The sequence below is a fragment of the Hipposideros armiger genome, unplaced genomic scaffold (genome assembly GCF_001890085.2).
Source record: "Hipposideros armiger isolate ML-2016 unplaced genomic scaffold, ASM189008v1 scaffold_175, whole genome shotgun sequence".
Classification (NCBI taxonomy): Eukaryota; Metazoa; Chordata; class Mammalia; order Chiroptera; family Hipposideridae; genus Hipposideros; species Hipposideros armiger.
Window position 1 is genome coordinate 1,245,043 of NW_017731525.1, and position 13,772 is coordinate 1,258,814.

General features: G+C 42.1%; 2 protein-coding genes and 1 pseudogene across 3 annotated transcripts in view; 2 read left to right on the forward strand and 1 right to left on the reverse strand.

Moving 5' to 3' along the window:
- Positions 1–29: 29 nt before the first annotated feature.
- On the forward strand, positions 30–992 carry LOC109387937 (small nuclear ribonucleoprotein E pseudogene; annotated as a pseudogene).
- Positions 993–1,212: 220 nt separating this feature from the next.
- Positions 1,213–5,922, reverse strand: HNRNPDL (heterogeneous nuclear ribonucleoprotein D like). The gene is made up of 2 exons (XM_019652171.1): positions 4,644–5,922; positions 1,213–1,262 (listed from the first exon to the last, which is right to left on the reverse strand). The coding sequence occupies exons 1-2, from the start codon at positions 5,113–5,115 to the stop codon at positions 1,213–1,215; spliced, it is 522 nt and encodes a 173-aa protein (XP_019507716.1). The 5' UTR covers positions 5,116–5,922.
- An 87-nt stretch (positions 5,923–6,009) lies between these two features.
- ENOPH1 (enolase-phosphatase 1) overlaps positions 6,010–13,772 on the forward strand; it is a 45,328-nt gene continuing 37,565 nt past the window's right edge. The window contains exon 1 of one of the 2 annotated variants that reach the window (XM_019652178.1): positions 6,010–6,365. In XM_019652178.1, coding sequence (XP_019507723.1) covers positions 6,282–6,365 — 84 coding nt within the window. In that variant the 5' untranslated portion in view covers positions 6,010–6,281. Of the gene's footprint in view, positions 6,366–6,754; positions 6,782–13,772 lie in introns of those variants that run through there. The other variant, XM_019652179.1, reaches the window with a different exon arrangement.

A 13,772-nucleotide genomic window follows, 5' to 3' on the forward strand; every position in this document is an offset into this window, starting at 1 on the left:
AAAGGGTTCTTTTGCTCTTAAAACAACTTTAGACATGCTCCACCTTTTAGTAATAGACTTTCCCAAAAGGTTCGTTTCAATTGCACATGTAGCTCAGTAGTTTCTGAACTTGGTGAAATTTGTATAAAAAATAAGAATGATTTTAAAGCTAACAACTTTATGTGAGTATGGATGATACCATATCATTCATCTCTATATATTATGATCCAAATCTCTGCATCCTATGCTCCTATATGCACCCAGCATTCCTCTTAGAACTCAACCCTAGTTCTTTATACATTCCTCATCTGTCTAGCAAACTATTCATCCTTCAAAACCCTAATCACATGTTACTTCTGTGAGTTTTCCCAGGCTCCCTGAGGCAGAATTAATCATTCTAACAGCCCTTTATCCTTCTGTTATTATAAATATGCAATTGGGCTTTCAATTCAGGCTCTGTATTCTGGAAGTAGCCTGTGGGTTAGTGTGGTTTTTGTCAGCTTCCACCAATGTATATCATGGCCAGGGCCAAAAAGTGCAGAAGGTGATGGTACAGCCCGTCAACTTCATCTTCAGACACTTGCAAAATAGATCTCGGATTCAGGTGTGGCCTTATGAGCAAGTGAATATGCACATAGAGGGTTGTATCATTGATTTTGGATGAGTATATTAACGTCGTATCAGATGGTGCAGAAGAGCTTCATTCTAAAACAAAGTCAAGGAAACAGCTGGGTCGGATCATGCTAAAAGGATGTAATATTACTCTGCTCCAAAGTGTCTCCAGCTACAATAGAAATGACTAATGAAGTGAGAAACTGTCGAGAAGGCAGTATAATTTATGGGGTTTTTTAGGTGTCCTGTGTTAGGAGTATAGTTCTTAAACATTTATGTTGCTTTCATTACCTTTATAGTATTATCAGATGACAATAATGTTATGGGATTGTTTTTATTAAAAAATTTACATTTTTTCTTTCCAAAAAATAAACAATTATATGAGATCATGATTTCCTGAAGAGCAAAGACAATGTTCTATGTATCTACCCTACGTCACTTACATACACATTTGTACACATTTATATTATTTACATTATTATTGAATTTGTACAATTCAATAATTGCCTGTCGAATTATGGAATGACAAAATACTAGATATTTTCAACTTGCTAGGTTTGGGGCCTTTCAGGCAAACTAGGTTTGCTTCCAGGGAATTAAAAGACTCCTCTCTCCATATCATCACTGGCATAAAAACACTTCCTCAAACCACTTTCTGACATGTGAAATTCCTGAAGAAGGAGAAAACCAAAAAACTTTTATTCTACATTCACAGATAAGAATTTAACGTTTAAGTGGCTGAAGATTGTATATTGGCGCTGTATTAAACTGGCCCAAACCACAGCAAGGAAGCAGTATCCCCTCTCAATGTCCATGACATAAAAATTCCATTGCTTAAGGACTTTACAGTGTGTTTCAGATAACACTGAAATACAGGATCCTCATTGAATTCAGATTGAATTCAGCCTTTGTGAAGCAATAACTGGAGAAAACGAGTAATTGTAAGAGGCAAAAAAGTTCATTTGAGATTGAAACTGGTATCACTTTTACCCAGGACAAGATGTACAGACACCTAAGTCAGGGAGTCAGTTTTAATCTGCTAAATACACTCTACAAACAGGGCAAGCATATCCTATGCTCAAATTTTTTAAAGTAAAATATGCATGCCATTCAGTAACCTAGAATAAACAGTGTCCAGAAGAAAGAACAGGAAGAACCCATTTCCTATGCAAGGTACACATATTTGAGCTCTTGTACAACCATATTAAACAGTACCTTAACTTGGAGAAGACCCTCAGTAGGATTTAAGCATTTTGTTGAAGAATTAGCTTGTGAGTTTAGGTGAAGTGACCAATTGCCCAAACAGTAAATAAGTATTATTCCTGGTTGTCAGGAAGCTGTCACTTCACTTGAGAAACTAGAGGCCTCATTACTGTGAACTGTCAGATTTTACATCAGCAAGTCTATTGTAGAGTCTGAGTTCTGCTTAACCTGAAAGATGTCAGTGTGGTATCTGTAGATTCAATTTTAAGAAGACCTAGCTCAAAAAGGATTCAATAAGACAATGTCATCTCACTCCAGACGTACATATCCAACTGCCTTATTAACATCACTTGGATGTCCCAGAGGCATCTCAAGCTTTACATGTCTAAATTGAACTCTCCCTTCCCAACAATTCAGCTTCTTTGGTCTTCCTCTTATTAAGTAAAACTTCCTCACCCATGTGCTCCTGGCAGAAATCAGGGAGTCCTTGATAACCGCGCATATACCCAATCCATCAACTCCTACCTCCAAAATATATCTTGATTCATCTAAATGCTTCTTAGAACATCAATAGTGGGGTTATTTCTGGTTAGACTCATTCACATTGAACCATGCAACATATGGCACAGGTATATTTCTGGTGCTGGGAATACAACTGTCCAAAACAGACAATGTCTTTCATCTCATGGAACTGACATTCATTGGGAGAGGCAAACAACAGACAAGTAGAGGTGTAATATAATTTAAGGTAGTGTGATAGGAAGAAAAGTAATGAGTGAGGTGCTAGAGATAGATTGTGTACTATTTTAGGGTGATCAGAGAAGACTCTAAGGAGGTAACTTTGAGTAAGCCCTGTAGGAAGTGACAGAGAAATCCATACAATAGCTTAGAAAGACTACAAGGCAAAGGCAGGAGTGTACTTGGCACTTTCAATGAACAATGGAAGCCAGTCTGGCTGAATAGAGTGAAGGGAAGAAAGCATAATAGATCATACCTGAGAGGTATAGTAAGTCCCCGACTTACGAACATTCGAGTTGCGAACTTTCACAGATACAAACGGACCTCACACTACAAACATTCGTAGATGTGAACAAATCGCGGAAGTAGCTCACGTGTCTGCCAGATATTGTCACAGTTGTGCTGCTGTGTGCTTACCGTGCAGTGCAATAGTGTACAGTAGTACAGTGCTCCATCAGAGCCCAGGATGTCCGGAAGCAAGAGGAAAAGCAGTGGTGATGTGGAGGGGACCGCAAAGACTGACTTTGTTGGACTTACGAACGAATCCGACTTATGAACATTGTCCCTGAACGGAACTCGTTCGTAAATCGGGGACTTACTGTATNATTGATTACACTAAATCAATTTGACTCACTAGCTCCTGTCTCAAAGTCTAACGTAGGAGAATTCCGATAGAACTGAGATCACATATTTGTGCTCTGGCAGTAAGGAAGCCAGGGAAAGTGATTTTTAAATTTCTATGTTAGAAAACAATATTTGTAGAAACAATCAGAAATTAAGGATGAAGTAATGATTTTCATTTGTTTCTTCCATGCACTTGAGGCCCTTACCTTTCTAGGACTATCTTAATCTAAATTCTGAGATTAAGGATTTCTTAACAACCAAGGTTAGAAACCTGGGTTATCTCTGGTCTTGAGAGTGTAGCCCTTTCGAAGCCCTTTAATGGAGTAATTGGGGTAGCAGAGTCTACACCTAGGGTTGGACCTAAGCTTTTGACTTGTGTCCCTTGTCCTGTAAGGCCATCAAATCCAGCTTTGAGTGCTGGGCTTTTGTTCTAGGTTTTGACTTTCTCTTAGATTTTAGGTTAATTTCTCATCTTTTTAGCTCTTTCAGTTTTTTTTTAAGATTTTAAAATTTTATTTTATCCTGCTTAGCCTCAGAAGGATTGGTTTGAATTACTCAGGCCAATATTTGCTGAAAGCAGAAGTAATTTTTGAAAAATTATATACCTTTTATCTTATGTAGGTATATATGTACACCTGAGTATATAGTCTTATTCTATATGTAGGATCGTCTAATGCATGGAAATGTGAATATATGACATAAAAAAAAAGAACAGGATATGCTCTTAGGAGTAACTTATGGAATAATAAAATGAGAACATCTGATATCTTCACATAATGCTTTTTTTTCCTTTCTCATGGCAACAAGTGGAGTTAATAAACTGTTATTCTTAAATTATACCAAGAGTTCGTATACATTTTCTGGGAGAACTGTCAAGAGAATAGTAAGTAATGCCTGTATATTTCCTGGTTAAGAGTATTCGCTTGATTGTTTCTATTGAAGGCAGAAAGCAATATTTGCCTCTTGGTATCCTTAATGAAGAAAGATTGATTTCATTTCATCAAGGAGCAAGTTTTACACCCAAATTTAAAAGATTCAGATTAAAAAAAAACTACTCAGAGCCTGCCAAATGGCTCAGTTGGTTAAGAGTTAGCTTGGGAGTGTGAGCTCTGAGCAGCAGGGTTGCCGGTTCGGATCCCACATGGGCCCGTGACGCTGCGCCCTGTACAGCTAAGATGATGAACAACAGCTCAACCTGGAGCTGGGCTGCCATGAGTCACCAGCGACGATGTAGGCTTAAGTGGGACCGCAGTGGGCTCCTGTAAAGCTACCGTTGAGTGGCTGGCAGCCGCAAGAGCTGCCCTGAGCTGCCGTGAGCGGCCAACAGCCAGCAACCAACTGCCTCAGCCGGGAAGAGCGAAATGATCACAATACCAACATGGGCCAGTGAAGCAGTGTCCTCCACAGCTAGACTGAAGAACCAAAGAACAGCAACTTGTCTGTTCCCCTCCCGCAATTCCCCAATAAAATCTTTAAAAAATACTCACCTGATAGTACTATGGATCTTGGCTGTGGGTCAANATCCTGCTGATTCTTGCTTGCGTTGATTTTGGATCCCTCTGCGAATTCCTCTATGTTGCTATATTCGTTCATGTCCTCCATAGTGGCGGAGTTGTCGGCCGGGGGGTGCTGGCGCGCAGTCCGGGTCGCGGCAGCAGCGGCGGCAGAGCGTTGTATGGAGCTGGATTTAAAATGGCGGCGGAAGAGATCCGGGCGCCGCCTGCGCCCTCCCTTTATAGCTGCCCCGCCCGCCAATCGGGAGGGCGGCTGGGCGGTGACGTGGCGCTGGGCCCGGCGCGCCCCCTGCCGGGCGGAGCTGGAAGCGAGCGAAGGGAGGAGTGGGGCGAGCTGCCGCGGCGCCCGCGGCCGCCAATGGGAGAGGCTACGGGAGGCTAAAGTAGCGGGAGCGGAGGGGAACAATGGCGGCGGCACATGGGAAAGCCGGGGCGGGACCTCCATCGCGGCCCTCCGGTGAGGAGCGAGGTCGCGGGTGAGGGGGCGCGGGCTTGGGATAAGAGAAGCGTCAGAAGAAAAAAACGAAGGAGCGTCAAGTCCTGGGGTCAAAAAATCCCGAGCAGCGCCGTCGCACGGCCGAGTCCCTCTTGCCTTGAGAGCCTTTTGTCTCTGGCGTCCGGTCCAGCCCACTCCTAGCAAAGAGCCGTCAACCCCGCCTTTTTCCGCCCTCTGTCCCCCAGTGCGGAGCTGCTGCGGCGGCTGCTATCGATTAGCACCGTGGCCGGGTTGCTCCGGAAAAAGGCGGACTGCCCCCGGCACCCGCGGCTGAGGCGGCGAGCGCGCCTGGCCGTCCGCCGCGCGCACGCGTGTTTTGTCCTCGAGCTGGCTGGAACCAGCCGAACAGGAAGCGGGCGCGCGGCAGCCCCTCTGGGCAGCGGCGCGGCGCCGGCGCCTCTTCCGCTACCGCCACGGGCGCGCGGGCCGAGAGGGCGCGGCGGGCCTCCCTGGTAGATCGGCCGGACCCCGGGCTAGCGCAGTCAGGCCAACCAGGACCCCGCACGGCCTCCTGAAGGCTTAGGACGGGAGGAGGGGCGCGGGCCCGGTCAGATTACTGTAAATATGCAAAAGCAGGGGCAGTGGGCGGGGAGGGGGCTAGGTGCCGTAGAAGGCAAGGGGCACTCACATCCCCGGCGCGCCACTCGCGGGGCTCCTGTCTGCACGTGCCCCGGGCCTCTCCCGCTCGCTCAACCAGTCTGCGGAGAGCGCGCTCCCGCGCACCGGGCTCCCGCGTTCGCTTCTTTGTTCCCGCCCACGCGAGGCCCATTTTGACGGATCGGGTTCGAGGCCCTCTGGCGGCCAATCGGTGTCGGCGTCTTTACCTCCTCCCGCCCTCTCGGAGCTCCGCCAGTTCCGCCCCTCTCCCTACCCACGTGGTCTCAGCCTCTGGCTCTGGGCAGCTTCCGAGTTCAGGTCCCTTGTGTGGTCGCCTTCTCCACTTTCAGGGGCGTGGAAGTGGCCTCTTCCCCTCGTACTTCAAGCCGCACGCGGTTGCACGCTGCGAGATTCTTGCGGAGCTGTCGAAATCCCAGGACCGTGCTGGGGCGCAATCGGCACCGCCCTCCACCCTCCCTACCAGTAGGCCGATTCCCGTAGTAGCATCCGGTAGGGAAATGGTCGTGCTTTCGGTGCCCGCTGAAGTAACTGTGATCCTGTTAGATATCGAAGGTACCACAACCCCGATTGCTTTCGTGAAGGTGAGGGGCGGAAGGGAGCAGGGAATTTACTTGTGCTTAAAAACAAAATTTTTCAAGTATTGACAGACCTTTCACCAGAGACACGAGGGGTAGGAGAGGTGTGACTTTGCACCCGCTGTGGGATGGGAGGAAGAAGAAAGGCTGCGGCGGGTTGCGGGGATGCTTTTTCTCCCGGCCCCATCTGCACCGTCCCCTATCCCTGTCCTTGGTTAGGTGCAGATGGGTAGGAAGGGATGGAGGTGGTGGTGAAAAAGGGCGGAGGAGGGATGGCCCGCCGCGGCAACGTGAGGCGCAGTAGGTTCTCCCCGCCCCGCAGGTGCTTGGTCCGACCTAGCTAGGCGGCGGCCGCGATCTAGGTCCTTGAGGCTTCTAGTCCCGCAAAATGCAAAGACTGAAGTGTCACGATGAATTTTCAGGTAGCCCTGGTTTTTCTTGTGCCTTGTCCTATAACCTATTGATTATTTTTATTAAGAACTACAATACAATATTAACTTGTTATATGTTAGTTTATCAAAACAATGTTACTGAAAGGGTAAATTTATCTAAAAGTATGTTCAGAAGAACAGTAGGTCTATGTGGATGTTTATAGTAATTATGCAAAAAAGGATTCCATTATTAAATGCACTTTTGGGAAATGTTCTGTACATGTTCAACCAGGTTTGTTTGTTGCACGGCTTCTCTATCTCATACACACATGCACACACACACACATGCTTTGTGAGTCTTCAAGAGAGTAGCATTTCACAAATTTACTTCAATAAAAAAAAAAAAAACTTTTAGCAGAGGATATCTTTGATCACATTCGATGTGTGAACTTGTAGCCCTATTTCCTGTGGAATGGTGAAAGGAAACACGGAGTACTGTATACATGCCACTTGTACACTTGACTTACCCTCAAAAACTGTGAGGCATGCGCAACTGTATGCATTTTACTGATTAGGACACTGAGGCTCTGAAAAATTGAACAATGCCTGGGATTTGAACCCAAATTGCCTGACTCAACTCTTCCTCTGAAATGGGAACCACAGTGCTTGTTGTGTCTTTGCTTGGCTGCTATGTATGTTAAATGACTCAGTTGATAAGAGAACACTTTAATCAATACGAAGTACCATAAAAGTATATGGGAACAAATTTGAGTTTACACTACCTCTTGGTGATAGGTTTAGAAGTGAACCAGAAAAAAAACCACAGTTGAGTCTTTATTTGGGGATTTGATTCTACAGTCAGTGTATGCTGTGAAGATTGAGTAATGTCAGAAATGGCCATTGAAATGCACTTAGGAAGTCAGTCCTGTTTGGAGGCTGTTCTCCACCTTTCAGTAAGTCAGGCAGCCATCCTTCCTTTAGGGTTGAAACAATCACAATCCCTGCTTTTTTCCATGAACACCAGAGGAAGTAGTTTACATTAAGATGTTGCAAATGAAAAATATTTTGTGTCAAACATTAGCCTCACACTGAGCCACTCACACTGTAAGAGACACTGGGGCACTGAGACCGTCCCAGGGAGCAGAACACCCCCATTTAATGGAATGGCAGACAGATTGCTAGCACTGTTTATGGCTTTGGTTTCTCTCTCTCTCTCTCTCTCTCTCTCTCTCTCTCTCTCTTAGAATTGAATGAGTATATGATGTAGCTTAACTATTGGGTTGTCGGAAAAGTCATGACACATTTTTGCAATGAAAAACAAAAAATACATCATGACTTTTCCAACAACCCAATATATATGATAAATTGACAGTCTAAGATCTCTTATAGGATTCCATAGAATCCGCCCAGTCTGGGAAGAAGTGTTCTGTGGACAGCCTGTTGTCCTAAGTCCTTAGACGCCAGGCAACAGCACACAGTGGTTTTACTTACCAGCTACCGTGCATCCCTGAAAATAAGACCTAACTGGAAAATAAGCCCTAGCATGATTTTCAGGGTGCTCGTAATATAAGCCCTTCCCCAAAATAAGCCCCAGCCACACATGACTCTATTTGAATAAATGTAGATTTTTGTACATGAATAAAGTGCATCTTTTGGAGCAAAAATTTATATAAGACCTAGTCTTATTTTCAGGAAAACATGGTATTATGTCTTTTTCTTTTTTTTTAAAGANTTGTCTGCAGGGTAGTGTTTTTCACATATTTCTAAGAGTTCTTTGATAAACCACAATATAATTAAGCATTGTTTTTTGAAATTCCTAGATTTTTACTGAGAGATTAAGTTGAATATCCTTTTTCAAACTACACCTCAGTCCCAACAGAGATTGATATGTGTCCCCAAGTGGTACACCTCGTAAGTACTGACAAGAGTAAAATCAGAGATTAAAACTGCCACTTAAACACACTACCCTGTAATCCCCAAACCACCACATTCTTTTCTAGTTTATAAAAAGCAGTGGTTGAGAAGTCATTTTGTCTTCAACCAAAACTTGCTAAAATTCCACATCCAACATGACTATTTCAATACAAAATAAACACCCACACCCCCAGCCAATTCTAAAACAGCCCGTATTTTTATGGCCAATACACTTTTGAATGACTATATGCAAGATCAAGTTGCACTGGTTTTGCTCAGAGTTGATACCACAGTAGATGGCAGTTCTATTAGGTTGGAAAGTTTGAGGAATGTTTATAGAAAACACTGACTTTACCTAATGCTAGGATCAATTCAAATGGTATAGACTCATCTCCCATAAGCAAAAAATTATATACCTGCAGTGTCCCTGAATCTTTTTAATCAGTGAAATTTAGCATCTTGTGGTTGACATCCTATCAAATCTTGGTAAGGTAATGGATAATTTTTCAGACATTAAGATTAGCTAAAGGTCTAGTCTCTGTCACCATTATGAAAGACACATCAAAGAGAATGGAATAAAAGCACTGCCTACCCAATAGACAACTTAATTTTTAATATTCCTAATCTTATGAACATAGCTGTAAGACTGGAATAGTAATCAATGAAATTGCTAAGTTTGTTAGAATAACACCAGAGAACATGGATAATACAATTNTAGCTGTACAGGGCACAGCGTCACTGGCCGTAGTGGGATCCAAACCGGGGCCCTGCTGCTCAGAGCCGGCATCCCAAGCCAACTCTTAACCAACGCGCCACTTGGCCGACCCAAATTAAGGCTTCTCTTGAAATGGGAAGATTATCCTAGATTATCTGTGTGGGCCCAGTGTCATCACAGGGTCCTTATATGAGGCTGGCAGGAGAGTCAGAGTCAGAGTCAGAAAGAGATACTTGAAGATCATCCACTGCTGGCTTTGAGGATGAAGGAAGGAGCCACTCGCCAAGGAAAGCATGTGGCCTCTAGAGGCTGGAAAAGGCAGGGAAATTCTCTCTTAAAGCTTCCAGAAGGAACACAGCCCTGCTGACACCTTAAGTTAGCCAATGAGATATCCAGAACTGTAAAATAATAAGTTTGTGTTGTTTTAATCCTCTAAATGTGTGGTAATTTGTTACAGCAGCAATAGGAATCTGGTCGTCTACTATCTGGAGATTAGCCTCCCTTTGCCTGAGGAATCTGCAAGGACCTATCCTGAAGTAATTGCTTTGCAGAGGAATGTTGATTCTCCTCAAGACCCATATCTATCATCTCTCATTTCATTGCTTCTAGACGAATAACTAGACTCAAATCCTGGAAGACCCCAAAAGAACAAATACATTGCGTACTATTCTGTGGTGCTGACCATAAGAGTAGTTTTAACAAATTTGAAAGCTATTTGTAAAGATAGTTGAAACATTTCTCAAAGTTGATATAGTTGTTCAAGAGCACTAGAACATAAATGGGTTGTTTTTTTTTTGAGGGGGTGTGTTTTTGGGTCTCTGATAGTTTAACTGTATGGCTAACTGACAGTTTACGTAACATAGCTCTTTTTGTGATGACTGATTTCTTATTTCAATATCACACCATGGTTGTATGATGGTGGTTAAGGATCCAGTAGAGAGGCAAAAACTGGTAATGTAGCTGGGGATGGAAGGATTATTGCAGAAGCCAAGTTCTTAAGTGAGAGGAGATGGGATCCAACGCACAGGATGGAGTAGAGACAGTTCTTCCATTGTATAGAAGGGAGGGAAGATTATATGAGTACAGGTGTAGGTCCATCAGTTGTTATGGAGATAAATGGATAACTAGTTTTAGTTCCTTTTATTTTTTTCAGCCAGTTAAGCAATCTGTCATTAGCTGAGTGTGGACAGGGGTGGAGATAGAGAAGACTTAAAGATATTAGGAAAAGATTAAGGATATTTGGAAGCACAAATTCACTAGGCCCAGGTCTCTAAGGTTTTTACTGGGAGCAGGTCATGTAGGCACTCTCTGCCAAGCATGGTACCAAGATTCCAGACTCCCAGAAGGAATGAAGATGATCAGCATAAACCACATTGTTGGTACAGTTAAGGCAGAGTAAACCATTCTTAAGTTTGGGAATGGTGGGAATCTCCCACATGCCAACCAAGGGCAAACCTTTCAAGCAGGAGTTTCTAAGGATAGCAATCTCGGGCTTGCTATATGTTAACTCTTTTCTGCACACCATACAATGGAATATTATTCAGGAATAAAAAGGAATGAAATACTGATACATGCTACAACATGAACCTGGAAAACATTACACTAAGTGGAGCAAGCCAGCAACAAAAGACCACATATTGTATGATTCCATGCATATGAAATGCCCAGAATAGGCACATGTATAAGGATAGAAAAGAAGAAATGGTTGCTTAGGGCTGAGAAGTTGGAGGGAAATGGAAGTGATTACTAGTGGGTATGGCTTTTTTTTGGAGAGGGAGTGATAAAAACGTTCTAAAATTGATTCTAGTAATGGTTGCACAGCTTTGCAAATATACTAAAAACCATTGAATTGTACCCTTTAAATACGTGAATGGTATGGTATGTGAATTTTATCTCAACAAAGCTGTTATATAAAAAATGAGTAGAAGCAGTTGTGATTTTAGTATAAGTGCCCTTTGTTTTGCTTTAAGGGATACAAATTCAAAAATATTTGTGAGCAAAAAGAATAAAATTCCAAAGGAGATATTATTCTTCCTGGTTGAGCTTATAGGAATCTTCAGTTTATTATATAATTTTTATTGGTAAAGTTCACATTCCCAATTATTGATTCAGGTGTTTATTTTAAGGAATGTGTGTCACAACTGCTAATTGACAGGAGTTACATCTGTCCCAGAGGAGAGAAATACACATATATTTGTGTTAATGGTTTTTATGCATGCCTCTATCCCTTTTTTCCCTATAGTATACTACATAAAATCAAAGGTCCTCTTTTAGAATAAAACATTGTACATTTAAGAAGTCCCCAAGGACTTCAGTGATGTTAAGCACGGCACTCTTCTAAATTCAAAATAAAAGTGGAAATTTGAGCTCTGAATAAGTAAAATGATCTGCTGACATTTCCAACCCAGAATTCTCAGGGCTCTTCACTTCATGAAGAAAGACGTAGTCATCCTTGGTGAGGACCTAGAAAAACTGCTGGGTAAGTTACCCTACACACCAACTTCCAGACATTCTTTATTTCTTCCCTTTCATCCCACAAGTACTGTATTGTTCCGTTGCTGTGCTACATCCACAGCAGTTTTTCTGATTCATTGTCCTGTGAAAATTTATATTTCCCACCTTTTGTTTTTCCTAACATCCTCCACCTTCCACAACCCAGAGTCCTCTTCATGACTCGATACCCACAGCCCCTCCTTGCTCCAGTCATTTCTCCATAGTCCAAAAATTATCCCTACCGACCAACTCTCATTTTCTGATCGCATGTCTCCCAACTGTTGGCTTAACAAGATAGATTCAGAAAAAGTAACTTAAATATGTGACTTAAAGTCTTTTTAACTTTATAATGGAAAAAGTAATACCTATTTTTAAATTACTTATTTTTAAAATAAAAATGATGTGTACACATTATAGAAAATTTATATCATATAGATTTGTTTTTCCTTTTTTTGATAGTAAAGCAGGATCATGTGTAAAGGGGCAATGTTAGATTTGGACTGTACAGGCTCCTGTGTCCTTGGAAACTACAAAGTTAAAGTAAAGGTGGAAAATTGTTTTCAGAAACCCCTTTTCAAAAGCTGTATACCTAGATTGGAAATGAAGATTGCTTCCTTGTGTCTTTGATTCTCCAAGACAGAGTAGGATATTTCATTCTTCCTGACATAATTTCAAACAGCAAGTTCCTAATCTATGATTTTAGAGAACCAGTTTTCACTCAATGAAGGGAGCTGTTTTGATGCTTTATTGCTGCACTGTGTCCTGGAGGAAACCATTACTTTATTAAATTTGCAGCTTTTATCTACCTNTAATACAATTTGGGAAACATTTAACAAGATATACAAGCTATTGTAGTTGAGTACCTTGAGATTTTCTACCCACACCCTTCAATTCACTTGTCCAATCACACAGCTTGGTTCTGAATACTTAAGAATTAAACCTTGATACTAACTTAACTATTTATCCTAACAGAAGTGTCTACAGGACATCAGTTGGCATTTTTAGGGCCTAAAATCTCAAGTTTAGGGTCCAAAGTCCCGTGGGAGGAAAAAATAAGTGCTTTCTCACTCCCCCTTCAATTCTTTGTAAAAGATCGGACAATCATCTCTAGATGTAGTATATTTCTTAAATCATATATATCAAGACTTGATTAAAGAGTTTGGATTTTGTTTAAAAAGTCTTTATTCATTTTTGATCAGGGAAAGGACAATCTCAATGTCAACTTGTCACCTAATCATGAACTTACAGGATTCACTACCCTAATGACACTGCACCTACTGACTTTGACAACGTAACTTAAAATTAAAGTATCCCTTCTGTTCCCTAGGGTTTTATGTTTAAAAAACAAACAGAATCCCCTGCAATAGCCAACATTGGTACTTGGCCTAGGTTTTAAGGTCAAGATAGCAAAACAGGAGCAAAACAAGGCCAAGAGCATTGTTAACTTGATAGCCCAACAAGTACAATTAGAAGTTGCAGGCACCTAATAAAACAAAAGGCAGGTTCATCAGCATAAAGTTTACACTTGATTGAAAAGTGAGGGTCAACTATTCCACATATGAACATGTATGCCAATCCTAGTGGGTAACAAACACTTAAAAACCTTAAAATCCAGTTAACTACACTGAAGGTGAAACCCAGAACTTGACTTACCCGGGAAATCCTCCAAAATCTAGAGCTAAAACTGCTTTTTAATGCACCAGAAGATCTGCTGTAATGACATCTTTGTCACACTTAGATTTGCATTAACTTATGTAAGATTTAAAGCATACCTTTTCTGATTATTCCTTCCTGTCTGAATATGGATATGCTTATCTACTTGGTACATGCACTAATTGCATTAAAAACGATGAGACATACTACCATGGCTTTTTCTAAAAGCTCACACCACCTAAGTTAATATCCAGTATTGCTTCCTAA